The following is a 24,090-nucleotide window of genomic DNA, read 5'->3' as shown; positions in this document are numbered from 1 at the left end:
AATGTGAATATATAATATATATATGTTATTTTTTTATAAATTATTTTTTATATTATATTTTTATAAATTTGTTATATTATTTATTTTTTATAAAAAAACATGTGTATATATGATTAAATTAATTAAAAATATTTGTACTTTTGTTTTTATTTTATTTAAATTAGTATATTCTATTTTTCTTTTAATAATTTATTAATTTTTAAAGAAAACAAGTCGGATAAGATCAAATCCAAAGATCCAACTTACCGATAGGATTTTAATTCAAACCAAATCCTATATGATCTGATCAGATCTTCGGATCCAACATGAATAGTATCAAATTGGATTCAAATATTCCCTTATTCGAATCCGATCCAAACCCTTTGCATCCCTACTAATGAGGGTCTAACCAGCTCCCCCAATTATTGCAGATGTTGAGGGATTAATACTCCCTTGCCTTATAGCCTCCTCAATTCTTGTGGCCCCCTAACAACCTCATTGAAATCCTTGAGAGGCTAGTCAATCAACATTGAATAATACTGATCCCATAAAGTTTTTATGAAAGATCTTGCCATTTTCTCCTTAGGCAATGGGAACCTTATCTTTGATGCCATTTCCCTCCATCGATATGCATACTCAAGAAAATTTTCTCCTTTTTGTGACAAAGCCTCTAAGTTGACTCAATCAGAAACCAATTCCATGTTAAAGGAATAATGATCTAGAAAGGCCTCAGAAACTTGTTTTCAAGACTTCTTCTTTGTAGGGTCCAACGTAGTGAATCAGGTTCGAGCATCTCCATTTCCCTCCATCGATATGCATGCTCAAGGAAATTTTATCCTTCTTTCTATGACAAGGCCCTATTAGTCAATTAATTAGGAACCAATTTCATGTTAAAGGAGTAAAGATCCAAAAAGGCCTCATAAGCTTGTTTCCAAGACTTTTTTTTTTATAGGGTCCAATATAGCAAACCAGGTTCGAGCATCTCCAATCAAATTTTTCTAAAACATTTGGATAAGAAGTTTCTCATTTGACCCATATTGGAACATATCCCCATAGAAGATCTTGAGGTGGGTTTGAGGACATCCTTTTGCATTGTACTTTTCTAATTTGGGTATTTCAAAATTTTCTGGGAGTCTTGCATCAGGGTATAATCATAATTCTCTAAAATCTGTGGTGCCTAGGTTATTGGACCCTTTTTAGTTTTTGGATTTTTTCCTTCATTTTCTCCATTTCGTCCTTCATTGGATCACTTGCAATTTGGCTAACTGAGATGTGATGAGGCTAAAAAAATTTGCGATTTGGCTAACTAAGGTGTGATGAAGTTGAAAAGAGTTGCAATTTTGAACTACGGGGCTATGATGGTGTTGAAAGAAGCTATGATTTGAACTTCTGAGTTATGATGGGATTGAATCAATTTGCTATTTGAACTTCTAAGCTGCAATGGAACTGAACTAAGTTGTGATTTGAACTTTTGGGTTGCGATGGGACTAAACTAGGTTATGATTTTGAACAGTGTTAGGAAGGTCTATTACAGGGCTGATTACTTGATGGGCTTTATCTTACATAAGTCCATTATCCTTGGGTCTTCATAGAGTGACTGAATCCAATGATCATTTTGTATAAATGTTAGACCCAAATTGAATCCAAGCTGATTGGGTTAAGGGTTCACTGCCCCTGAACAGTGAATTTGGCCTAACATCTTCCAAAGGTGGGGCCAAACCCTTATGGACTTGTGTGAGACCTTTGTGGGTTCTATGCCATATAATATTCAGGCCTTATAGTGGTCATGCAACATCTTGGAATGTGAACCATTAAAGGGAATGGGCCAAAGGTCTATTACTAATATGACTAGTTAAGACATCACGTGACAATTTATGTAATTTGGATTGAAAATGGGCATGAATCTCGTATGTAACACCCATTCTCTTAAGAAGATAATAGTTATCAATTAAAGATAAAGTCTGGATCCAAATTTGATTTGGATCAACTCCTAATTAGATTAGGAGAGTGCTCTATATAAGAGACTAAGAGGATAAGGGCAAATTCACTAGTTCTCTCCAATCTCATGCTCTCTTCTCTTATCCCTTGCCTCTCAAAAACCCTAATTTGACCCAATTGTGATAGGGACTGATTTCCATCAGTTCTCTATTATGTTTTTGTAATAAAAACATTAGAAGATATCAAATTCACATATCCACATCGATCCAAGCAAGTTGGAAACCGGTTTTGCTGAAACAGTATTGCTGAATTGACTTCACATACACAATACACCATCTTCAGTTGAAGGTCAATTTTGGGACTGATGTTGAGTGTGAACTATCACCCTAGGAGTTGCACACAGTGGTCTCCATATCAAGTATGATCAGATTTAATTTGGAACCAATTCAGTGCAAGATGGACCCCAAAATTTCAAATTTCAAAATCACTAGAAAATTGGTTTTCGGGTTGGGTTAGAAAAATTTTAAAAATTTGGCCAACCATTTAACCTGGTTCAACCATGTGAAATCTGATTTATAACCTTTCCAAGACATTGATCTTTCTCCTTTCTCTCCCTTGCGTCATTTTCCTTCTTCCCATTTTGCATTTCTTTTCTTTTTTAGTCAATTATATACATTACATTCTATTTGTCCATCATTTCTTTGTTAGATTTCATCAGATATGACTTTTTTTCTTTATGGATTTTGTTATTTCTAATTCTTTTGGAGAAAGTAATTGGGCATTGGACAAATAGATTCATTGATTGGTCGTTATGTTATCAACAAGATGGAAGTACATATGGATTATATAAGGATGAAAACAATGAATAATGTCTATTTTGGTTCAGTTTTAAGGTAGGTGACGAAAAACATTTTCTTCAAAATTTGAAGTGTAATTTTGACACTTTAAAAAATTTTAAATGACAAATGTGACCACGTGGTACAAATAACTGAGAGGCTGCTAACGGCTGGGATTAAATTGATGGTTTTTAAGAGTTCAGTACATGTTTTTGAAGTTAGAATAAACTGAGACTACCCTAAAGTACAGGGCTTTGAATTTTCGCCAAACAAATCTTGCAACCCCAGGTCCGATGCCCCGAGGACACACCCCACCAGCCCCGGGTCGGTCTAGAGACTAGAATCCAATCTTGCCAAGGTACTGAGGCTGCAGCTCTGTTGGTTCGAGAACACCTACATTAAAATCGTGAGGGAAACGAAGAAAGTTCTTCTATTTGTTTGAGAACAGCCTCTGTGAATCCTTCAAATGCACTTTTCCCTTTTGTAAACCCGAGGATTTTGATGCAATTTCCTCCATAAAGGTTTCATAGGAATGGAGTCGACGGATGTGGAGTCATCGGAAGAGGTGAGAAATTGGCTTGACTTGCCTGGAGATGTTCTGTCTTTGGTATTTTCGAAGCTCGGCGTCTTTGATGTCCTCTTTAATGTCCAAAATGTCTGTTCTTCCTGGCGAAAATTCTGCAAAGAGCCCCTGGTCTGGCTTTCCATCGATTTGCGATATCCGTGGCCTGATATGGATATTGATCTAGAGAAGGTGGCGAGGCATGCCATTGACAGGAGCTGCGGGCAATTGGTTGAGTTTTCCGTGGATTACATCTGCACTGACGAGCTTTTGCGATACATCACCGAAAGGTAAGATACTCGTCTCTCTTATTTCTGCGACCATTTTGTTTTGTTTTGTTTTTTTTTTCTTTTTCAGGGAAGAATATTGGTGTCTGTTCTATGAAATTTCTTTTGTTGGTTTGTTCTGAGGTTGCTTATTTGAATTGGGTTCTTTGTTTAAGATGCTTTGTTTTGTGTTGTTTGCCCAGCATACTAGTCTTGGAAAGTCTGTAGATTGAACTCCATAGCAATCATACCCATTTAATCGTTGAATTCCTTTGGGCAATTGCACTTATCTTTGTCGAGTCTGCAGTAAAAGCCAATTAATGAAATAATTTGTATGATCCTAGTTTGCTTTTAGATATATCTTCCATATTCTGGATGGAGGTGAGAGAACAATCGGTTTTGAGCTGTAGGATGGTCTACTTCTTCATTTTGTTTGCTTATGATTTTTTCTTTTTTAACTTTTATTTGCTTCTATGTCTAGGGAGTGGATGTAGTCAATCAAATTTGTCACAAAATTTTGATGCATGTATTGAAGACACTATACTGGTAGAAAGCAGGTAAATTTTGAGAGAGAGAAAAACTAAATAATGAATCTTTGTTTCATTGCAATTTTGGGCAATCTTATTATTGGTTGGAAAAACAATTGAAAGAAGATTCTTAATTCTACTTGATGGCTGAGTGGTAGGATTGCATCTATATTGGTAAAAGATCCTTATAAATACGATACCTTGGTTATATTTCATATCTTCAACAAATTTACTAATGAACATAACAACCGTAATTTTCCAAAAGAGATAAGATTAGGAAGTTGTTGTGTTGGTAGAAAACATGTAAATTTTGAGAGGGGGAGAAGCTGACTGAACTATATAAGTTGTCATTTTTCATTTTAAGGTTTATTTCTTTTGGAGTTATGGAGGGCTGTTTAATTGGATCGGTGATGTGAAAATTCCAGGTACACGTGTCAGCCTTACTTCAAGGATTGAGACTGGCGAAACAATGGGGAATGCAGCAATTAGAAGTAGAAGGAAACTCCAAGCCGGTAATAGGGTGGATGCAATCTGAAACTTAGGAGTTTGGTCTCTTAGACAGACTCTAAGAGAGATTATTAGCTTAGAAAGGGAGATTGGGGTGCAATTTAAATTGGTACGGTTAGCAAGTGGAATGACCGACACTTTATCTAAGCAAGGAGCTACAGGGGAGACTTTGTTTTGGGCTTGTTTATAAGACTTTGTTTTGATATTCCATCCATTTTGTTGGTGCTAAATCTGTAATCTTTTCAAGTCATCAACGAAAGTTACCGTTTCCTATTAAAAAAAATCAAGGTACAAGTTCCAAGGGGAATAACTAGGATCTTATAGAGAGAATGTGGAGAAGAGTCATGAGAAGGTTAAAATTTCTAAATTTTTTCATGTACCTATTCACTAAATCCTGCAATAGTCCCATAGTTGAATTTTTATTGGTTCTTAGATGGTTGCAATAGCTATTAAAAGAGCTTCAGCTTGAAGAAGATAACAAATAGAAGAACGAGAGGACCCTGGGGATTATTACTTCAAGGGGAGATAGAGCCATTCAAGTATTTCATCTAAATCACTAAATAAAGCATGCTTGCAAGGAAAATTAATGTTCACCTTTCAATTTCTTCATTCATTACAGTAACAAGATAAAAAGAACAATTTATAGCCTAACAAGAGGGTGGGCCTTGGTGCAACAGTTGGGTTGCTCTATTGTGACTTGGTTGACCTGGATTCAAATCTTTGAAACAGCCTCTCTATATGTGCAGGGGTAAGGCTACATACATCTGTCCCTCCCTAGACCTCGCATTGACGGGAGTGTCGTGCACTAGGCTGCCCTTTAAGAGTCGAAAATTATTTGATGTGATTACATAAATGCCACTAGAACCCAAAGAGAATGTCTATAACTTACTATCTACTAAACCTTTGTATGTGAGACTTGAAACTTAACTAAATAATAACCTGTTGATAAATTAAAATGACAAATATACTTGTTAAAAGACTGTTATTTATCTAAGTATAGTACTGCAGGGGTACTCTTGTAATTTCCTCCTTTTATTTTTTATGTTCTGTCGCCCTAGTATATATATCAAAAGCTGGCGCCACCAGCAGCACTTTTGGCTCTTCGTTCTCTCTTCTCTCTTCTTCTCTCTCACTCTTCTCTCTTCTTCCATTCTTCTAAACATGAGGCTTTCTAGATGGAGGAAATTTATGAAATGCAACTCTACTTTGTTTGCCAGCTAAGCAATGTATACATGTTTCAAAAGGCATACCTTTCACATCAGGAAGAAGATTTTCTCTAGAAAGTATTTGAAGCCTTTTTTCACTTAAATGTCCAAGCCTCCGGTGCCAAAGCTCAATGGATGAATCATGAACTACATTCACCTATCCTTTGCTCAATCTTTCTTGCATCAAATAAAGGGTATTATGCTTCTTTCCCTTTGCCACAATGAGTGAGCCCCGACTGAGCTTCCATTTTTCATCACTGAAGGTATTTGCATAACCTTCATCATCTAACTTGCCAGTGGAAATCAAATTTAGGCGGATATCAGGAACATGTCTATCATTCTTCAAAATTAATTTGAACTAGTATTGCTATCTAGACAAATGTCTCCCATGCCAACAATCTTGGATGTATCAGCATTCCCCATACGAACATGTCTAAGATCACCTGCAATGTAAGTTGTGAAAAATTCACCATGGGGGGTAACATGAAAAGAAACACCCGAATCTATGACCCAATCACTGTCTAGGCATGCAAAGTTGACATAATTATCATTACAAACAATAACAACATCACCCTTGGTTGCAACAACTATAGTATCTTTTTCTTTTTTCTTGCCTTCACCTTTTCCTTTGGCTTGTTCTCTTTTCCAGACTCTGCATTCATTTTTGTAATGTCCTGGTTTATTATAGTGATGGCAAATGATAATTTTCTTGGACCTGGACCTTCCTCTGGTTTTATCATATTTGTTACGGGGACCTCTACTCTTACTTATTCCCTGTCTTTCTTTCTTTTCTGTTATAAGAGCTTGATATTCTGAGCAAGTCCCTTGTTCTTTCCTCCTGGACTCTTCATTCAACAAAGCATCTTTGACTGTGTCAATGGTTACTATACCATCAAGCAAGGAACTAAGTAACAACAAGGCTTGCATTTCATCATCCAGATTCAATTTCATAGTAGTCAATTGATTTATCAAAGCTTGAAAATCACTCAAATGTTCAGACATATTAGTCCCATCTTTATATCTCAAGTGTGCTAGTTTTCTAATCAAAGCAGTCTTGTTTAAACATGTTTTCCTTTCATACATAGACTCTAATTTTTTCCATAAAACATCAACCCTAGTTTCTTGTGCAACATGGTGAAAAATACTATGGTCGATCCACTGTCGGATTTGACCTACAGTTTTTCTATGCATGACTTGTCACTTGGCTTTACTTCATCACCTCTTATGGGTAGGTACAAATCTTTGCAATAAAGAATGTCCTCCATTCTGGGTTTCCAAATGGCATAATTCGATGAAGTCAATTTTATCATAACACCCGAGGATTCCTCCATTTGTATCAACACAAACAATTAATTTCAGCCAACCTGACTCTGATACCACTGTTGGGCAAGTTACACTATAGTAGCAGAAATGAATGTAAAACCAATCTCAGGATAGAAAGAACCTTTTCCCCAAATGTGTGTCAAAATGGGTTTACCAACAACAATAATAACAAGTAAACAATTCAGTCAAGTAACAAAAAAACAGATAACAATCACCACACAATAACACACCGGAATTTTTACGTGGAAAACCCCAAAATCGGGGAAAAACCACGGGACCTATGGTCCGTAAAAGTCTTCCACTAATTCAGAAATTAATGGGTACGATAGTCTTCTCTAGTTGCAACTAGAGGCTTACAAACATCAAAGAAATAATCCTTGGCTCACAAGAACAGCATTAACATCACCAAGTGCAAGGTGGATACAACACAAACATAAGTTTAGATCTCACCAAGTTGCTGTAAATCTGAACTGAGAAGTAGAGAAAAAGAAGAAGAATCACCAAATCTGAACTAGAGTGGGATTCTTAACTCCAACACTTAATATCATCAAGAACAGGCTTGAAAGGCACTTCCGAACTTGATCTTGAATGGAACAAGAGCCAGCTTTTTCCTCTTCTTCACAAAACTCAAAGAACTAGAAAAAACCTTTTTTTTTTTTTTGGTTTTGAGTTTTTTTTCTTCTTCGTTATTCTCTTTTTAGTGGTTACTAATTTGACACCAAGGAAAAAAAACTAAAATGTGGTAACCTTTCTACCACTATTCGGCTCCATTTTTTTTAGGGAGCAAATAAAGGTGGGGTGGGCCCCTCCATATGGGCTGGACCCACACCCAACAATGCACAACTTGTCACATAAGTCGTTATGCTGCAAGTGATGTAGGCCCTTTGTGAAGATGTCCGCAAGCTGCTCTTTGGAACTGATATAGGGAATACAATTGTACATACTTCCCCACTAACAAGTTTCTCCTTGATAAAGTGTTTGTCCACCTCAATATGCTTGGTTCTATTATGGGGAATTGGTTTGCTTGCAATGTTGATGGCAGCCTTGTTATCACAATATAAGGACATGGGAGATGGGACTATCAATTGTAAATCCCAACTCACTCAACAATTTTTTTATCCACATAATCTCAGCTATTGCATGAGACATTACCCTATACTCAACTTCAATACTTGACCTAGCCATGGCATTTTGTTTCTTGCTTCTCCATGTGATTAGGTTCCCTCCCACAAAGGTGCAGTAACTTGGTGTTTTTTTTGTCATCAACTGATCTTGCCCAATCAGCATTTGTATACACTTCAACCTTTAAATGCCAATGCTTCTTGAACAACAAACTAGCCCTTAAGTATTTCTTGAGATATTTGAAGATTCACTCAGTTGCTTCTAAGTGAGTGGTCTTAGGGGCATGTATGAATTAACTAAGAAGTAAGAATACCTACAACATAAGCAATGTCCGACCCAGTCATGGATAGATATAAGAGCCTTCCCACAAGGCTATGAAATTGCTTCACATCTTTGATAGTCTCACCATGACAATCACCTAATTTGTGATTTCAATCAATGAGGGAGTTAGCTGGTTTCACCCTAAGTTTTCCTGAATCTTGTAACAAATCTAGGATGTATTTCCTTTGTGAAATCAAGATCCCCTTTTGTGAGTAGGCAACTTTAATTCCAAGAAAATACCTTAAGGGATCTAGATCTTTCACCATGTACACTTCTTTTCAAGAAGGAATTTTTGATATCCAATTGATGAAGGTCTCAATCAAGGTTAGTGGCTAGAGAAAAAGGGACTCTGATAGAGTTCATCTTAGCTAATGGAGTAAATGTCTCTACATAATCCACTCCATACGCCTGAGTAAGCCCTTTTACCACTAATCGGGCTTTATACCTTTCCATTGTGCCATTTGCCCCATGCTTTACTGTAAACACCCATTTACACCCAATCGGTTCCTTTCCTTCAGGAAGATCCACCAATTCCCATGTTTCATTTTTATGTAAAGCATTGATCTCTTCCTTCATTTCATTTGTCCATTCAAGCACTAAGAGAGTTTCTGCTACATTCTTAGGAATAGAAACACTGTTAAAAGAAGAGAGAAAGGAATACCATCTCTTGTGCCATTATGTATTAGTAATCCACATGCAACTTTAAGAAGATGACAGTTTTTTCTTTCAACAATGCCATTTTGTTGGGGTGTTCGAGCATAAGAGCCGCGGTGAAAGGATCCACACGAAGCAAAAAACTTTGTGAGGTCACTATGGAAATATTCTTTAGCATTGTTAGATTGGAAGATTTGGATTTTAGCTCAAAATTAGGTGAAAACCATGCATTGAAAATCTTTTACAAATTTTGGCACTTCATCTCTGGATCACATTAGATACACCCATGTATATCTAGATTAGTCATCAATAAGTGTAATAAAGTACTTATAACCAGTCTTAGAAGGTAAAATAACATGACTCCAAACATCAAAATAAACAATATGAAAAGGAAATTTAGATTTATTATTTTTTGAAGAAAAATGAGTTCTACAATGCTTGGTCAACTAACAAGTTTGACATGTAAACTCAGACATTGACATTGACTTAAAAAACTCTATAAACAAAATTTTCAATGACTCAAAAGATAAATGACTAAGATGACTATGCCATAAATAAACCTAACTCTTATTAGATTAACTCTTATACTATATGACTACATGACTAGCTTTATTCTCTAGCATGTAGAGCCCGTCCACCATACTACCTCTACCAATCGTCTTCCTTGAAGCCAAATCCTGTATTACACAAGAAGGGAAGGTCATTGAATAGTTTAACGAATTAGTAATACTACCAACAAAAAACAAGTTAATAGGCAATTTTGGAACATGCAAAACATTAGAAAGATCAAGATTGAAGGGAAGGGAGATGGTTCATTGGCTAGCTATGGTAGAGAATTAACCATCAACTAGTATCACCTTGTCCTTGCTAGAAAGAAGGTAGGATTTAAAACAATTTGACTTACCCCTCATATGGTTTGAGGCCCTAGAGTTTATTATTCGAGGTGAGTTAGTGGAATGAGAAGATCAGAAGACGCATGGAAAGTTACCTGATGTAGACACAAAGGAAGTTGAGGAAGGAGGGCATAATTCATTTGACGAATTACTCTACCATACAACTCCAAATGGTCACGAAAGGAATTATGATATCTTCCCTAGGATCAAAGCTAGAAGGATTTTTTTTTTGATAATTAAAAAAGCTAGAAGGATGTTTCTGACTCACAATGGTAGTAGAGGGTTGAGTCTCCTGAGAAGCCATATTTGCTACATTGAGCTTCCATGAACTTTGTTGTCCTTGTTTCTTATTCTGATCCAGATCTGATTATTTAACTCTTGAGCCGCACTCATAATTTATCCTTGTCATCTGCTTTCTTCTAGAAGTCCCCCCTCTTAAAGGAATTCCCACCACCTACAACTACACCCCCTTTAGCTGTCAAAGCAATTGATTCTCCCTCAGAACTATTCATCAAATTTCTCCTACTCTCCTCTAACTGTACTAGGGCATACACTTCTTGGACTGATGGGAGGTCCTTACTTCCTAGGATCTGTACCCTAATAGACTCATACACAGGGTTAGACCTAAAAGAAAAGCAAACACCCATTGCTGTGAAACAAGAGACTTGTAGGCCTTAGCATCTTCATCACATTTCTATTTTCTAGTTCACACTTTGATAATGATCCAACTCTTTCCAAATGGAGGCAGGTATGAGTAAGTACATAGAAAGACTTCTCTCCCCTTGTTTACAAGTAGATGACTTTGTTTGTAATCATAAATTTGTGCATAATGCCACTGTTCAGAATAGGTAGACATAGCTTGTTCCCAGATTTCGTAAGTTGTATCAGCCTACATAAAGTTTCTTGTCACTTGAGAGTTGAGGCTGCTTAGATGCTAGAGGCCATGACATTACCATGCTGTTTTCCTGGTTCCATTTGTCTTACTCAGCACTTCTAGACTTAGGTTCCTTAATCTTTCCATTGATATACCCTATCTTCCCCCTTGCAGTGATATATAATATAGTTTGGTTCCCTTCGACCACTCTAGGTTATTAAGCCCATCTAGGGGTATAACAGTCATAGGGAAGTTCAAATCTATCCCCCCACTCGGCCCATTTCGAATTGAGGAGACACCAGAGGTAGTCGAGTCCTCAGAAGTCATGGTAACTACTTCAGGTCACACCTAATAAGCCACAAAGACTAGGATGCACTACAGTCCAGCACCAAAAAAAGATTAAATTTCTCCACTTCACACAAAGTATTGCTGCTGGAAAAACATATACAACATCAAGGAATTGTGGAACAATCACCACACAGGCCAAACAAGGCCCTACAATCACCAAAAAATTACTTTACTGCTGTTACAGCAAAATACAGGTCATCCCCGACTTACAAACACACCATAAGGATCACACGATCCACAAAAAAAGGTTCAAACAGGTTCTAAAAACTTCACATCAATCACATAAACCTGTTACTGGTTTTTTTTTTCTTGGTACACAGCCAAGAGATAAGGAAAAACAGATCTGAAAACCCTCGTCAGACCAGTCTGATGGTGTTCTCTGACTTCTCCAAACACAAACCCAGAAAAAAGAAAAAAAAAAACTTCGATTGATCTTGCTTTCAGGCCTAATAGACCTGCTCTGATACCATATTAGACTGAAAACACTACGCAGAAAGCAGCAAGAGAAGAGAAGAAGAGTGGAGAGGAGAGAAGAAAAGAAGAGAAGAAGATTAAGAGTCAAAAAGTTATGGGGTTTTTGGGTTTTATGGGTTCTCTGAGGTTGTTCTTCTTATTCTGATGATATCTTATCACCTTGCTGTTGTATTTCTTTCCTTTTATTTTTAATAAAATTTTTCTTTATTCTTCAAAAAAAAGTCAAAAAGTTGTGCTGGTGGTGCCAGGATTGGTATTTATATTATGGCAATCAAAAATAAATTAAAAATACAATAGTGCTCCTGTGGCACTAAAGGTGAACCAATGACTCTTTTAACACTTGTATTGCGAGGAATCATTGAGCTTCAAGAATTATCACATAATAATCAAAGGGGAACCAAAGCTGGTCATTTTGTGTCTTCTGAAAGTGATCGGTCTGCTGTGGAGATTGAGAAGCATCATTGTTTACTGCCTTGAGGTAAAGGAGCTGTTCAAGCATGGTGTGGTGTATCATTGTATTTTCTGGGAAGCCAACCGGGTCACTGACTTGTTAGTACATGAAGCTCAAAACAATGCTCATGGTTCTCTTTCTTTGAATTTGCTTAACCTGCCTTGGTCTCTAGTCTATATTTGTTATTTTGACTTTTGGGGATATGCCCCCCTCCCAGTCTTGTGTAGCCCCTTTCTGGATATATCAGAAACAAGGGGTGCCTACAATAATGTATACATTAACTAGGCAAGTAAATAGGTTTATACTAGTTGTGGAATACATGACAAGAATAGGTTGGTAATGGTTGTTGTCTGGTTGAATATCTTTCATTTGAAGTCACCAACCCACACTTGTAAGGATCTTTCAGGGATGGGTGAGCCTATTAAGGATGGGTTTAAAAATGACAGGGGTATTGGATCAAAAGGGAGAGTTGTCCATTTAAAATTGAGTGTGTTAGAAGTAATGATGGGCCCATCCAGATTGGCACTTAAGGTGATTGTGAGGTCTTGAGGGCTCCATCTACAGAAGTTTGCTTGCTCCAAAACTTGGGAGGCTATATGTACTATGTGACGAAGTTCATCTACAGAGACAAAGAGCAGGAGGAGAGGTTTGTTGTGTCATCAAAGGATATGGGTAGCAGGAGAAGATGTCATCAAGGGTTCAACTTGTCACCTTGTTTTGAGAAAGGAGGAAACCTTAGTGAATGAAGTTGGTTCATTGAAGGCAGATTATGGGCTTCAGCAAGTGTAGGGAGAAATTAGGTTGTGGAGGAGAATGTTGAGATTAATTGTGGAGAAGATTATTAGTTGAAAAGTATGGCTATGGTGAAAATGGCTGGGACACAAACACCCCTTTGCAACCTTATGGCTGCAGTGTATGGAAGGCATTAGATACCAGCTTGTTGATGGTAACAAGCTAAGGTTCTGGACAGATCCGTGGTGTGATGAAAGGCCTCTATGTGATTTCTTTCCCGAGCTCTATTTTATTGCCATCAATAAAATGCTCTGGTGGCAGATCATTGCAATCTGGTAGGTGGTAATATTGTTTGGTCCCCTGTTTTCAGAAGGAGCTTCAATGATTAGGAGGTGCAATTAACTTCATATCTTTTGGTATGCTGCAATCTCATGCAGTTAACCCCCAAGTTCAAGACTCCAGATTCTGAAAATGGTCTAGATCTGACCTGTTTTCTGTTAAGTCTTGCTACAAAGGGTTGAATATGGCTATAACTTTCCCTTTTCCTAACAAACAATCTGGAGGTTTGCTGCACCTTCAAAGATCTAGTTTTTTACTTGGCTGGTAGTTTGGGAGAGGTGCCTTACCAAGCACAGATGCTAGCAAGAAAGGTGTTTAAACTTCCAGATCTTTTCTGTTCCTTGTGCAGAAGAGAGGAGTCCTCTAACCATCTTTTCCTCTACTGCAATTTCACTTACAAGATTTGGATCTTTTTCTTCAAGGCCATCTCTTACCAAGGATGCATTCCAGATTTTGTTCAGGCTTTGTTACAATGTTGGGAAGTATCTGGAATGGGCAGGAAAGGTGGTCTACTTTGGTCTACTATTTCATTGACAGCTTAATGGTTTGTATGGATGGAAAGGAACTCTCAGGTTTTTGAGCAAAAATTTAGCCCTGTGGGAAAAATGAGTATTGGCATTATAGAGGCTCTAGGGCTGTGGTTATCAATTACAGCTTACTTCAAGGAGAATGGTTTTTCTTCATTTTCGTTATTTTTTTGAGGATTCTTGATTACTTTTGGATGTACAGCTTCTCATCGTATATTGGTACTTTTGATTTTGAATAAAATAGTACTTTACCTGTTTCAAAAAAAAAAAAAAACAATGCTGATGTCGAACAGGGTGGTCGTGGTTGAGAAAGGTGAAATTAAGGAAGTGGGGACACAGTTCTGGGACAGAGGTAAGATTATCGGAAAGCTTCAATGGTGGCAATAGCTTTAGGTTGTTGATTTCAAGATACTATGGTGAGGGAGGAGGTTTGGGAAGATGGTGAAAGTAGGGCTATTCATAAGAAGACCCAACCTGTCCAAACCGACCAACCCAGACTGACCCAACCCGAGTCGGCCGGGTTTTCTTCAGCACCGGTCGGTTTTGGGTTATAAAAAATCATAAACTGATGATTTGGTTCGGTTTCGGTTTTCACACATGAAAACCGAAACCGACCTGAACCGAACCGACTTAGTAGTTAGTTCTTAGTTAGTAGTTACAACCTACTTAGTTCCTACTTAACTAAGTTGTCTCTATCCTAGTTACAACTTAACAGCAACTAAGTAGAGCCGAAACCGACCCAAACCGACTCAAACCGATCAGGTCGGTTTTGCTTAACACAGGGTCGGTTTCGGTTTCAATTTCAGGTAACCCGACCAGGTCGGGTCGGTTGGAAAAACATCAGTAAACCGACCCAACCCGACCCATGAACAGCCTATGGTGAAAGGAAGTTCAGTCAACGAGGGAGGGAGGATGATGCTTCATTGAGATTTCAGGGGATTTGAAGGTGAGCTTATAGAAGTTGTGGGAAGATGGTGAAAGGAAGTTCGTTCAACGAGGGAGGGAGGATGATGCTTCATTTGAGATTTCTGGGGATTTAGAAGTTGTGGGGAGAGGGGGTAAGGAAGGTGATGAGGTTGAATTAGTTCAGCAGGGGTTAATTGAGTTAGTTTTGGTAGATATTGATGGGGAAAATAGTTTATATGGTGGTTTGAGGCAAAAAGACTTTTATGATGGTGGAGAAAATAAAGGGGACGTGGGCAACGAGATAGGAGAAGTAGATGGCAGTGATGTAGTGGATAACAGTGATGAGAAAATTACAGGACTAAACCATTAACTGATGATGGATAAGATGTGGTTAATCCTGAGGATGGGATGACCAACTAGAAGAGGTAATTAGTAGAAAGGTTGATAGAGATTGAGGAGGTTGTGAATGCAGAAGTGGGGGTGAGTATGAGGTTGGGTTTGTTCTTTCTGGGGGGTGAAGAGTTTGCAAGAGAGGCGTTTAAAGAATTGAAGGAGAAGGGCTGGGAGAATGATAAATTAGATACTGAAGGGGATGGTTTTAATTTAAGGGTAGAAGATATACTAGATAGGCTGAGGTCAGCTGGAGTTATAGGGGAGGTTGACAAAGAGGGTGAAGAGACAGTTGCAGAACAGACATTTGAGAAGAATGCAGTATTGGAGTTAGAGTGGATAAATGAGAGATCTAAGGATCTCAAAGATTTTAAAAAGTTTCCTAATGCAGTGAGACACTTCAGAAATTAGAAAAAACCATCAAACTGTTAAAGTTTTTAAATTTTTTACTAGATTGAAAGGGGGTTTATTTGGGTCTGGTCTAAACAGTGATATAAAAGACGCGCCTAGGCGCACAGGCGAGGTGCATTTCAGGGTATGTGCCTTGCCTAGGTCCTAGGTGCAACCCTTTCAAAAGGTGCTCGCCTGGTGCGCCTAGGCATGCGCCTGATGCGCCTAGGCATGCGCCTGATGCGCCTAGGCATGCGCCTGATGCGTCTTGTGCCTCAGCCCAGGTGTGTGCCTTTTGAAAATTTGACGCTTTTTTGCTTCTTTTGAACATAACGGCTGGGCTGGGGGCTCCGCCCCTGGATCCCCGTGACACACCCCTCGAGGCCAGTCCAAACAAATCCATGTTAGGTCTTAAATTCTTAGTTTTCACACAAAAAATAATGATTTTATTGTTTTAATTGCTTTTTAAGAAATTTTATTAGGATGAATGAATGAATAACATTACCAAATTGTGTGAAAACTAAGAATTTAAGATCCGACATGAACTTGTTTGGGCTTGCCTGGAGGGGCGTGGCACAAAGGCGGCTCGTAGAATCAGGAATGTATTTTGTTTTACATTACATTAGCTATGTGAAGTAATGCAATTGAGTGAAAAAAGAGATTAGAGGTTTTACATGCTTGAAAATGTTTTATATGTTTGATTTTATTTTTAAATTCTCATTTGAATATGCTTTACATCTTATGTTTATGTATTTTAATTTTAGATAGTAGGTTTTTTAAAACATTATTTTAAAATTTAAGTTTATATTTTTATTATATGTTTAATATTTTTTGATATTTTTGGCATTTGTTTGAATTTTCTGACATGTTTTTTTTTTTTGATTTTTAGCATTTTTTTTTGTATTTTTGCATCTTGCTTTGCGCCTTGCGCCTCACGTTCAAATTGACCCCTGCGCCTTTTTTGCGCCTTGCACTTTTAAAACATCGGGCCTAAAGAAGGTGAAGAAAACTAAAAGGGTTCTTAAGAGAAGTAAAGAGGTTTCTTCTCAAATCAATGGAGAAGATTAGCGATAGTGTAAAGTATTGGGGATGTTAAGTTAATATTTAGTGTTCTCATGTTGCTGGATTTTGGGCCTTTGCTTGGGGTTTGGTCTTTTTGATATTAGGTTGGTTAGGCAGTTTGTCTATTGAGTTGTTGGGTTTAAGTTAGAAATTTGTTGTGATATAAGGCTTTTGTGTGGGTCGGATGCTAGGAATAATGTATTTATTTATTTATTTTTGGGTTTGGAGAGATTGTTATTTGGAGTGTTTATTTCTATGGAATGTTGAGGTTTTGGAATTGAGTTGTGGTTGGGTGAAAGCAGTGTTTTAAAAGCGCAAGGGGCAATTTGCGCCCAATGTACAAGGTGCAAGGTGCAAGGCAAGGCGTGCACCTTTTTGAAGCAAGGTGCAAAAATACAAAAAAATGCCAAAAAAAATCAAAAAACAAATGTCAAAAAATTCCAAAAAATATTAAACATAATATTAATAAAAGTATAAACTTAAATTTTAAAATAGATGTTTTAAAAAACCTATTATCTAAATCTAAAATACATAAATAGAACATGTAAAGAATTTTCAAATGAAAATTTAAAAATAAAATCAAACATATAAAACATTTTCAAGCATGTAAAACCCACAACTTCTTTTTCCCTCAATTGCATTACTTCAAGTAGCTAATGTGATGTAAAAGATATTGCATTCCTGATTCTACGAGCCGCCTTTGTACTAAGCCTCTCGAGGCAAGCTCAAACAAGTCTATGTTAGTGTCTTAAATTCTTAATTCTCACACAAAAAATAATGATTTTATAATTTTAATTGCCTTTTAAGAAGATGTTTTATTAGGATGAATGAATGAACAACATTAGAAAATAGGGGGTTATTTGCTAGTGTTCATTCTTTCATCCTAATAAAATATTTTCTTAAAAGGAAATTAAAATTAGAAAATCATTATTTTTTGTGTAAGAATTAAGAATTTAAGACCAACACAGACTTGCCTCGAGAGGCATGGTTGGGGGTCGGGGGTGGAGCCCCGGCCCATCTGCTAGGTTAAAAAGAAGCATAAAATTTAAAAAGACGCACCCCTGGGCTGAGGCACAAGGCACATCAGGCGCATGCCTAGGCACACCAGGCGTGCCCCTTTCGAAAGTGCTGCCCCTAGGACCTAGGTAAGCGCATACCCTACAATGCGCCTTGCCTTTGTGCCTAGGCATGCCTTGTGCGCCTTTTAAATCACTTGGTGAAAGGTTGTTTTCTTTCTTCTCGTTGGCAACTTCTGTTTACCTTTATTGCAATTTTTTTTTTAATACATTTTGTTTTACTATAAAAAAACAATGTATTTAGAGGCAACATCTAGAGGAGTGCACATGGATCGATCTCCCTCTAGGGAAGACCATACAGTAGACTATTCATTATGGAGTCATTATTTAATATTTAAAGCAATAAAATATCCTATGGAAGTGAGATATTTTTTGTGATAATTGGTTCAGAGAATGGCTTATCAGATTAAGCAAGTAATCAACGAGGCACTTTCATGACCTAAAAGTGCCACGTAACAACTCTAAAGATGTGGCATTTTGCAACTCTAGCAATATTCGTTCCTTTCTTGTTTTATGAAAAACAAAAATGCCCTAATGGTCGAATCTCAAAGCATTATTTTCTTGTTTCATGCTTTTCATAGGGCAAGTATTTTTGCTTTTATTGTCTTTGCTTTGGAAAACACATGCTACCAGCTCTGAAGCAGCTTTTTGCTACCTGAAGCAGGAAAAATACTTCCAGAAGGCTTGTCCAAACACCACCTTAGTTGTCAATCTTTGTCTAGTAAATATAGGCTAGAATGGCTAGATGGGGAGTTACAACCTTTGTTTGTCAGTGTGGAACTGTGAATGTTTGGTATGACCCACTTGTTTGTGGCAAATTTATACCAGCACACAATTGATTGGAAGGAAAAAAAACTATGTTCTTTTAATATATGCTTTATTTATATTTATCATATACCATCATCCAACCATGTAATATCACAAATGATTAAAGAATTTAGTATACATATTACATATAACAAATAAAAGAACATGTGATGTTATTTTAAGTACTTAAAGATAAATACAAACACATAAAGCTTTTTTAAAATATCTTTAAAGTTGACGACTGGAAATTTCTAAGTTGAGTATTGATTGACTAGTTGATGCTCTGATAAGTGATACCACTGTTTTCAATACGAGAGATCAGATAATATGTTTGATTTGACCCAAAGGCCCATCTTCATGGATTGATACAAATTGGGTATTGTTAAATCCTTTCACTCTTGAGATAAGTGGAATGTATTTAAAACTGAGCACACTGATCTTGATCTTGATGAATGCTTAGTCATGTACTTTGGACTAACCAAATTCCCCCAACATTTTCATGAGAGCCATGGTGGCAGCAAGCACTGTTGTTGGTAACATAGTTTTTAAGGTGCCAAAGCGAGGCTAGGCGACAGGGGGGCGCCTTGTCGCCCAGTCGCCTAGGCAACGCCTAGGAGATGGATTTTTTTTTTTTTTAAGTAAAGCCATATATCCTAGGGTAGTTCCCTAGGTTCCATAACCATCTTTCCTTAATAATTATCCATGATTTTCATAAGAGAAGTATAAATTTCATGTTTTAAGTTTAGAAAATCAACATTATATTAGAAGAAAAGGAACAAAGGAAAGAAATTCAAAAAATATAGGAGCTGAACCTCTACTTTTGTTATAGGAAAAGAAGAATAGAAAGGGTGGAAGAAGAAGAAGAAGATCTGTAAGAAGAAAATGTGTTGATTAGACAAAATTTTAAGTTCTTCCCTTTCTTATTGGTTCAAGTTCTGAAATAATTGAGGATTCAATCAAGGATCAAAACTTTGATACGATATGCCCCGTATTGGGTGTATTGTATTTGTATCTTTGGCGCCCCAATACACATGTTTACAGGTGTTTTCGGGAACCCATTTTTTAAAATATATATATATATATATATATATATATATATATATATTTAAAAATGAAATTGAAAACCAAAGAAATAAAAAAATAGGGGGAGTATCATTATAAGTACTGATACACCTCTGCCGATACACAAAGGTGTATCGGTACTTTGAACCATGGGTTCAAAACAACAGTTAGCAATGTTTGTATTGATTAAACCCTAACAAATAAGAAAGTAATAAAAAGAAATTAGTACATATAAACATAAAATGAGTATTCTAGTTTAATAATGCCTATTTTATAATTATAATGTCAAAAATTAAAAATATAAAAGTATTTTATAACATAGTGCACAAAACTACTTGGCGATTGGGAGAGGCAAGCCTCCAAGGGCACCTTGTCGCCTTGACAATTATGGTTGGTGAGTTGGTGGTTCAGTTGTTTATGGTAATGACTAACGAATCTTTTGTCATGATATTGTTGACCATGAAAAACATATTCAGTAATGATGTGAGTTTTTTTTTTTTTTTGTAGTAAGTAAATGATGTGAGTTATTTGTTACGACAAATTGCCAAAGGTAGTCATGGGTATTGTTGCTTTGTGCACGATATGGAGATAGATTTTAAGAAAGATAATGCTATCCTATAAGGGCCTATGCCTCAAAACCTTGGTAAAGCATTCTAGACTTGGTGGCAACAATAGTTTTTCACTACATTATGAATGGGGATGAGTTCAAAGGAATTTGCATTCTTGTAATACTTTATAAATTGGCATATTGTTGCATGATTTTCTCCTCATAAACAGCCTTACCTTCAGCATTAGTAATTTCCCCATTTGGAGATAGGGCTGTTCATATAATTTTATGAACCGACCAAACCGATCAAGCCAAACCAACTCGACCCGAAATAGTTGGTTTTAAAAAGAGCTGGTCGGTTTTGGTTTGATAAATACTAAAAACCGACTAATCGGTTTGGTAGTGGATATATGTCTATGTAAACCAAAAACTGACTGATATATTTCATAAGAGGATGCCGAATGTTGGATTTGTGGTGCATATCCCAAAAAAAAATTGGCTTTTCCCATGACTATTATATATTCTCTGATTTATTTTTCACGTCTGATACCTCTTCACATTCCCACTTTTTGTCACCTCAACTGACACATCTTACATCTCCTATCAGGTAAAAAGTAAAAACCAAAAGTCACAATTAAAAAGTGGTCAATTGATGCTCTTTTAACTCTCAAGTCTCGATTAAATAAATTACTTATTTTAAAATTTGAATAATGAATACAAACTTTTGGTAAATAGCTTTTTAATTGAAAGTAGGACCCACAGTACTGTATCATCATCATTACAAACGGTAAAAACAATTTCTTGGAAGAAACACACATCCTTCTCCTTTATTCGGGTAACCAATTAAACCGACTGATGTGTAAAACAAAATTTCAATAGGTTTTATCTCTTTTTCGGTTGGTTCAATAGTCAAACCGATAATAGCGGTTTGGTTGGCATAAGTAAATGAAACCGAACCGAACCGACCCATGTACAGCCCTATTTGGAGATGGGTTAGAGCTGCTATAATATGATCTGTATAGGAAGAAAGGAATGCTAGGGTGTTTGTGGATTAAGCAATGTTTAAAAACATCAATTGATTTGATAACCATAGTGGCTGCTTATTGGCTTATTGACATGTGGGCATGTTATTCACCATGACTACGGGAGAGCTATATCCACCCAAAGCTAAATTTCAATAGATTTCTTTCAGGGAATCCAAGTGATGTAGGACCAACTCAGTTCTAGTCCTAAGAGAATGTTGAATGGTCTTCTTGATCAGGATTTTATGGCTGTTGATGGCTGCAATGGCTTCTTGAAGGAATGAGAGAAAATAGAGAGAGAAAGAAGAGAGAAAATACCTGGAATCACTCATAGGGTGCCTAGAATCACTCTAGGGCATGGGAATCAATCACCATAACTAGCATAAGCTGAAGAAAACTCAATATATTTCATTGCCTTTGTGTAAAACGTCCATACATATTTATACTTTTGATGTAGGCGCTTATAGCCAGGGCCAATGGCATGCCCGTGCGTGGCAAAAGGCGGCGCACAGAACGGACCCAATGAGAGCATCACGAAGAGTAGAGGCCGGCGTGTGATGCGAGACCAATGGCGTGACTGCATGAGGCGGCCTCGGATGGCCGTGCCTTCATGACCGGACTACCATCTTGGCTGTCCATGCCCACCTACCTCTAGGCGGTCTCAAGTATAAATAGGGGGTATATAGACTCTTGATTATTGAGAGCTTCTTTGTCTCCTGCGTGGCTTCGTCTGAGCATCCCAACCTCAGGCCTTGTCCACCTCTCGTCACACCCTCACTAACTTGACCATTGGAGTCCTCGCCTCGGGTTAGCACCCGGGGCCTTTGATCTCTTCTCTCTCTTCGCAGGACCGACCTATAGGCCCTCGGCCACAGCGGACCTTGGACTCATCAGTCAGCCCTCGGCTCGGAAGCGAATTTACTTTGTTGCCCTTGGCCCATCCAAGGCAGCAACAAGTCTAACCTCATAATAATCCTAGGAGTTAAGCTGTTAGACTCTTTATCCTAGTAGGACTTAAACTAAGTTGTCATATCCTATTTCAATTCAAAGAAGACTCAATAACTCTAATCCTACTTATGCAATGACTCTGAAATTTTAAACATAAACAAACTTTAACTAAACAAATTAAACCCTATCATTGGACCCTACAGAAAATTGCAAAATAACAAAAATACCCCTACTGTCTAAAAATATTTCTATACATAAAATTTTATAAAATTCCAATTTTGACTCTTCATCTCCTGCAAGGCACCTTTGGAGTACATTTTTGGAAATACTTGCAGTTTATTCAGGCCAATAAGCAAAAGGGATCTTTCCAAAGATTTTTTTGTTTTTTGTTTCTGTTTTCAGTTAAAAGAGTTGGCATTGCTGTGCCAATTGAAAAAAAAAAAAGTTGTCAGTGTATGTATTAATGAAATAACAAGCTTTGGGGGAGATGGGTGTTCCCAATAATATATTTCTTTTGAGATCAGGTCATCTCAACCTCTGGGATGCTTGATCTGTTGTATATTTGCTTATTTCATTAGTAAAATTTGTTATGTTACTCATCAAAAAAGCACCTCTCGTCTCCTCCCTCATGCTATGGGAAGTCTTGGGTTTGGTCTATTTGAGTGACTAATGAGGCATTTGTCAAGATAAACAGACAGCTAAGTGAAGCATATATAGATAACTAGTATTGTCACATGGAATCCACTAATGTCAATGCCAGCAACAAACTTTGAATATAATGTCTTCATGCTTGTTACTCTCACCTTCAGTGCAACAAAACCATTCTGACTCCATACTTTCTTTCAGATCCTGTCCACTGAGATGCCTTCGGCTCATGTCATGCCATAGAGTAACAGATGATGGATTGATTGAAGTAGTGAATGGACTTCCCTTGTTGGAGGAGCTTGACCTATCCTACTGTTGTACATTTTCAAACAAAGTACTTGAAGTCATTGGTGGCTCCTGCCCACATTTGAAAACCTTTAAATTTAACAGCCGGAGATTCAGGAATTCAGATGTGGAGTGGGATGAGGAGGCATTTACTATTGCTGGGTGCATGCCCGAATTGCGCAACCTCCAGCTTCTTGGGAACCAATTGACGGATGATGGCCTGCGTGCCATTCTTGATGGTTGTCCCCACCTTGAATCTCTTGACCTGCGTCAGTGCTTCAATGTAATTCTGGGAGGGGAGCTGCAGAAGAGATGCGCAGATGCAATTAGATGTTTAAGGCTTCCTAATGACTTTGATTATTGTGAAATTGATCCTAATGCTCATGGTTATGAAACGGTGGATGAGGACTACCCATCTGGATTTTCTGAAGTTGACTTCCTGTCTGATGATGTATATTATGAATTCTCTGATGGCAATGACTTGTCCGATTATGGAGAATTTGTCTTCTGAATAAGGGTCTCATGCTATTTGCTATTCTAACATGACATGTTATATCCCCTCTGAAGAAAATGGGTACCTGGGATTGGGATCAGCCTTGATAAACGCATGACAGACCGAGGAAAATAGGTATTTTTGATGGGGATCAGATATTTCCAGGATGTTTGTGTACAAAGAATACCAGTCGTCTGGTAGCCAAAAATTACTCCATACTGCTCTTGTCCTACAATGTAAACTGTTTGAATTCCTGGTTATGTGATATAATTATGTAACATTTTTCTACCATAATAAAATGCTGGTTTTTACTGTTTTTTTCCATTTTTTCCTACTTTTGTGCGGTTCAATTAGTTGGGAAGTTATCTCAGTATAAAACATTTCTTGGAATACTGCCGCCTAATTCATCAAGATCAAGTAATTAATTAATATACTCTACCTGGTTTTCTGGAAATTTATTATTTTTATGACTTCATGGGTTAGGACTTTTTGGTGTCTTAAGGGCCTAGAGAGTGTCATTTATTTTAATGGAGAAATACTAGCAAGATGGTTAAACTGGGCGTCTGGCAATTTGTAGCA

General features: G+C 37.3%; 1 protein-coding gene across 1 annotated transcript; it reads left to right on the top strand.

Moving 5' to 3' along the window:
• The first annotated feature begins 2,973 nt into the window (after positions 1-2,973).
• LOC148865920 (F-box protein SKIP19-like) lies at positions 2,974-23,835 on the top strand. The gene is made up of 2 exons (XM_088974406.1): positions 2,974-3,605; positions 22,935-23,835. The coding sequence occupies exons 1-2, from the start codon at positions 3,286-3,288 to the stop codon at positions 23,527-23,529; spliced, it is 915 nt and encodes a 304-aa protein (XP_088830532.1). The 5' UTR covers positions 2,974-3,285; the 3' UTR covers positions 23,530-23,835.
• Positions 23,836-24,090: the final 255 nt, after the last annotated feature.

The sequence above is a fragment of the Nelumbo lutea genome, chromosome 3 (genome assembly GCF_056320005.1).
Source record: "Nelumbo lutea isolate HS-2025 chromosome 3, American lotus-T2T, whole genome shotgun sequence".
Classification (NCBI taxonomy): domain Eukaryota; kingdom Viridiplantae; phylum Streptophyta; class Magnoliopsida; order Proteales; family Nelumbonaceae; genus Nelumbo; species Nelumbo lutea.
The sequence above is the reverse complement of the archived record's forward strand: the minus strand, read 5'-3'. Positions and strand labels throughout refer to the sequence as shown.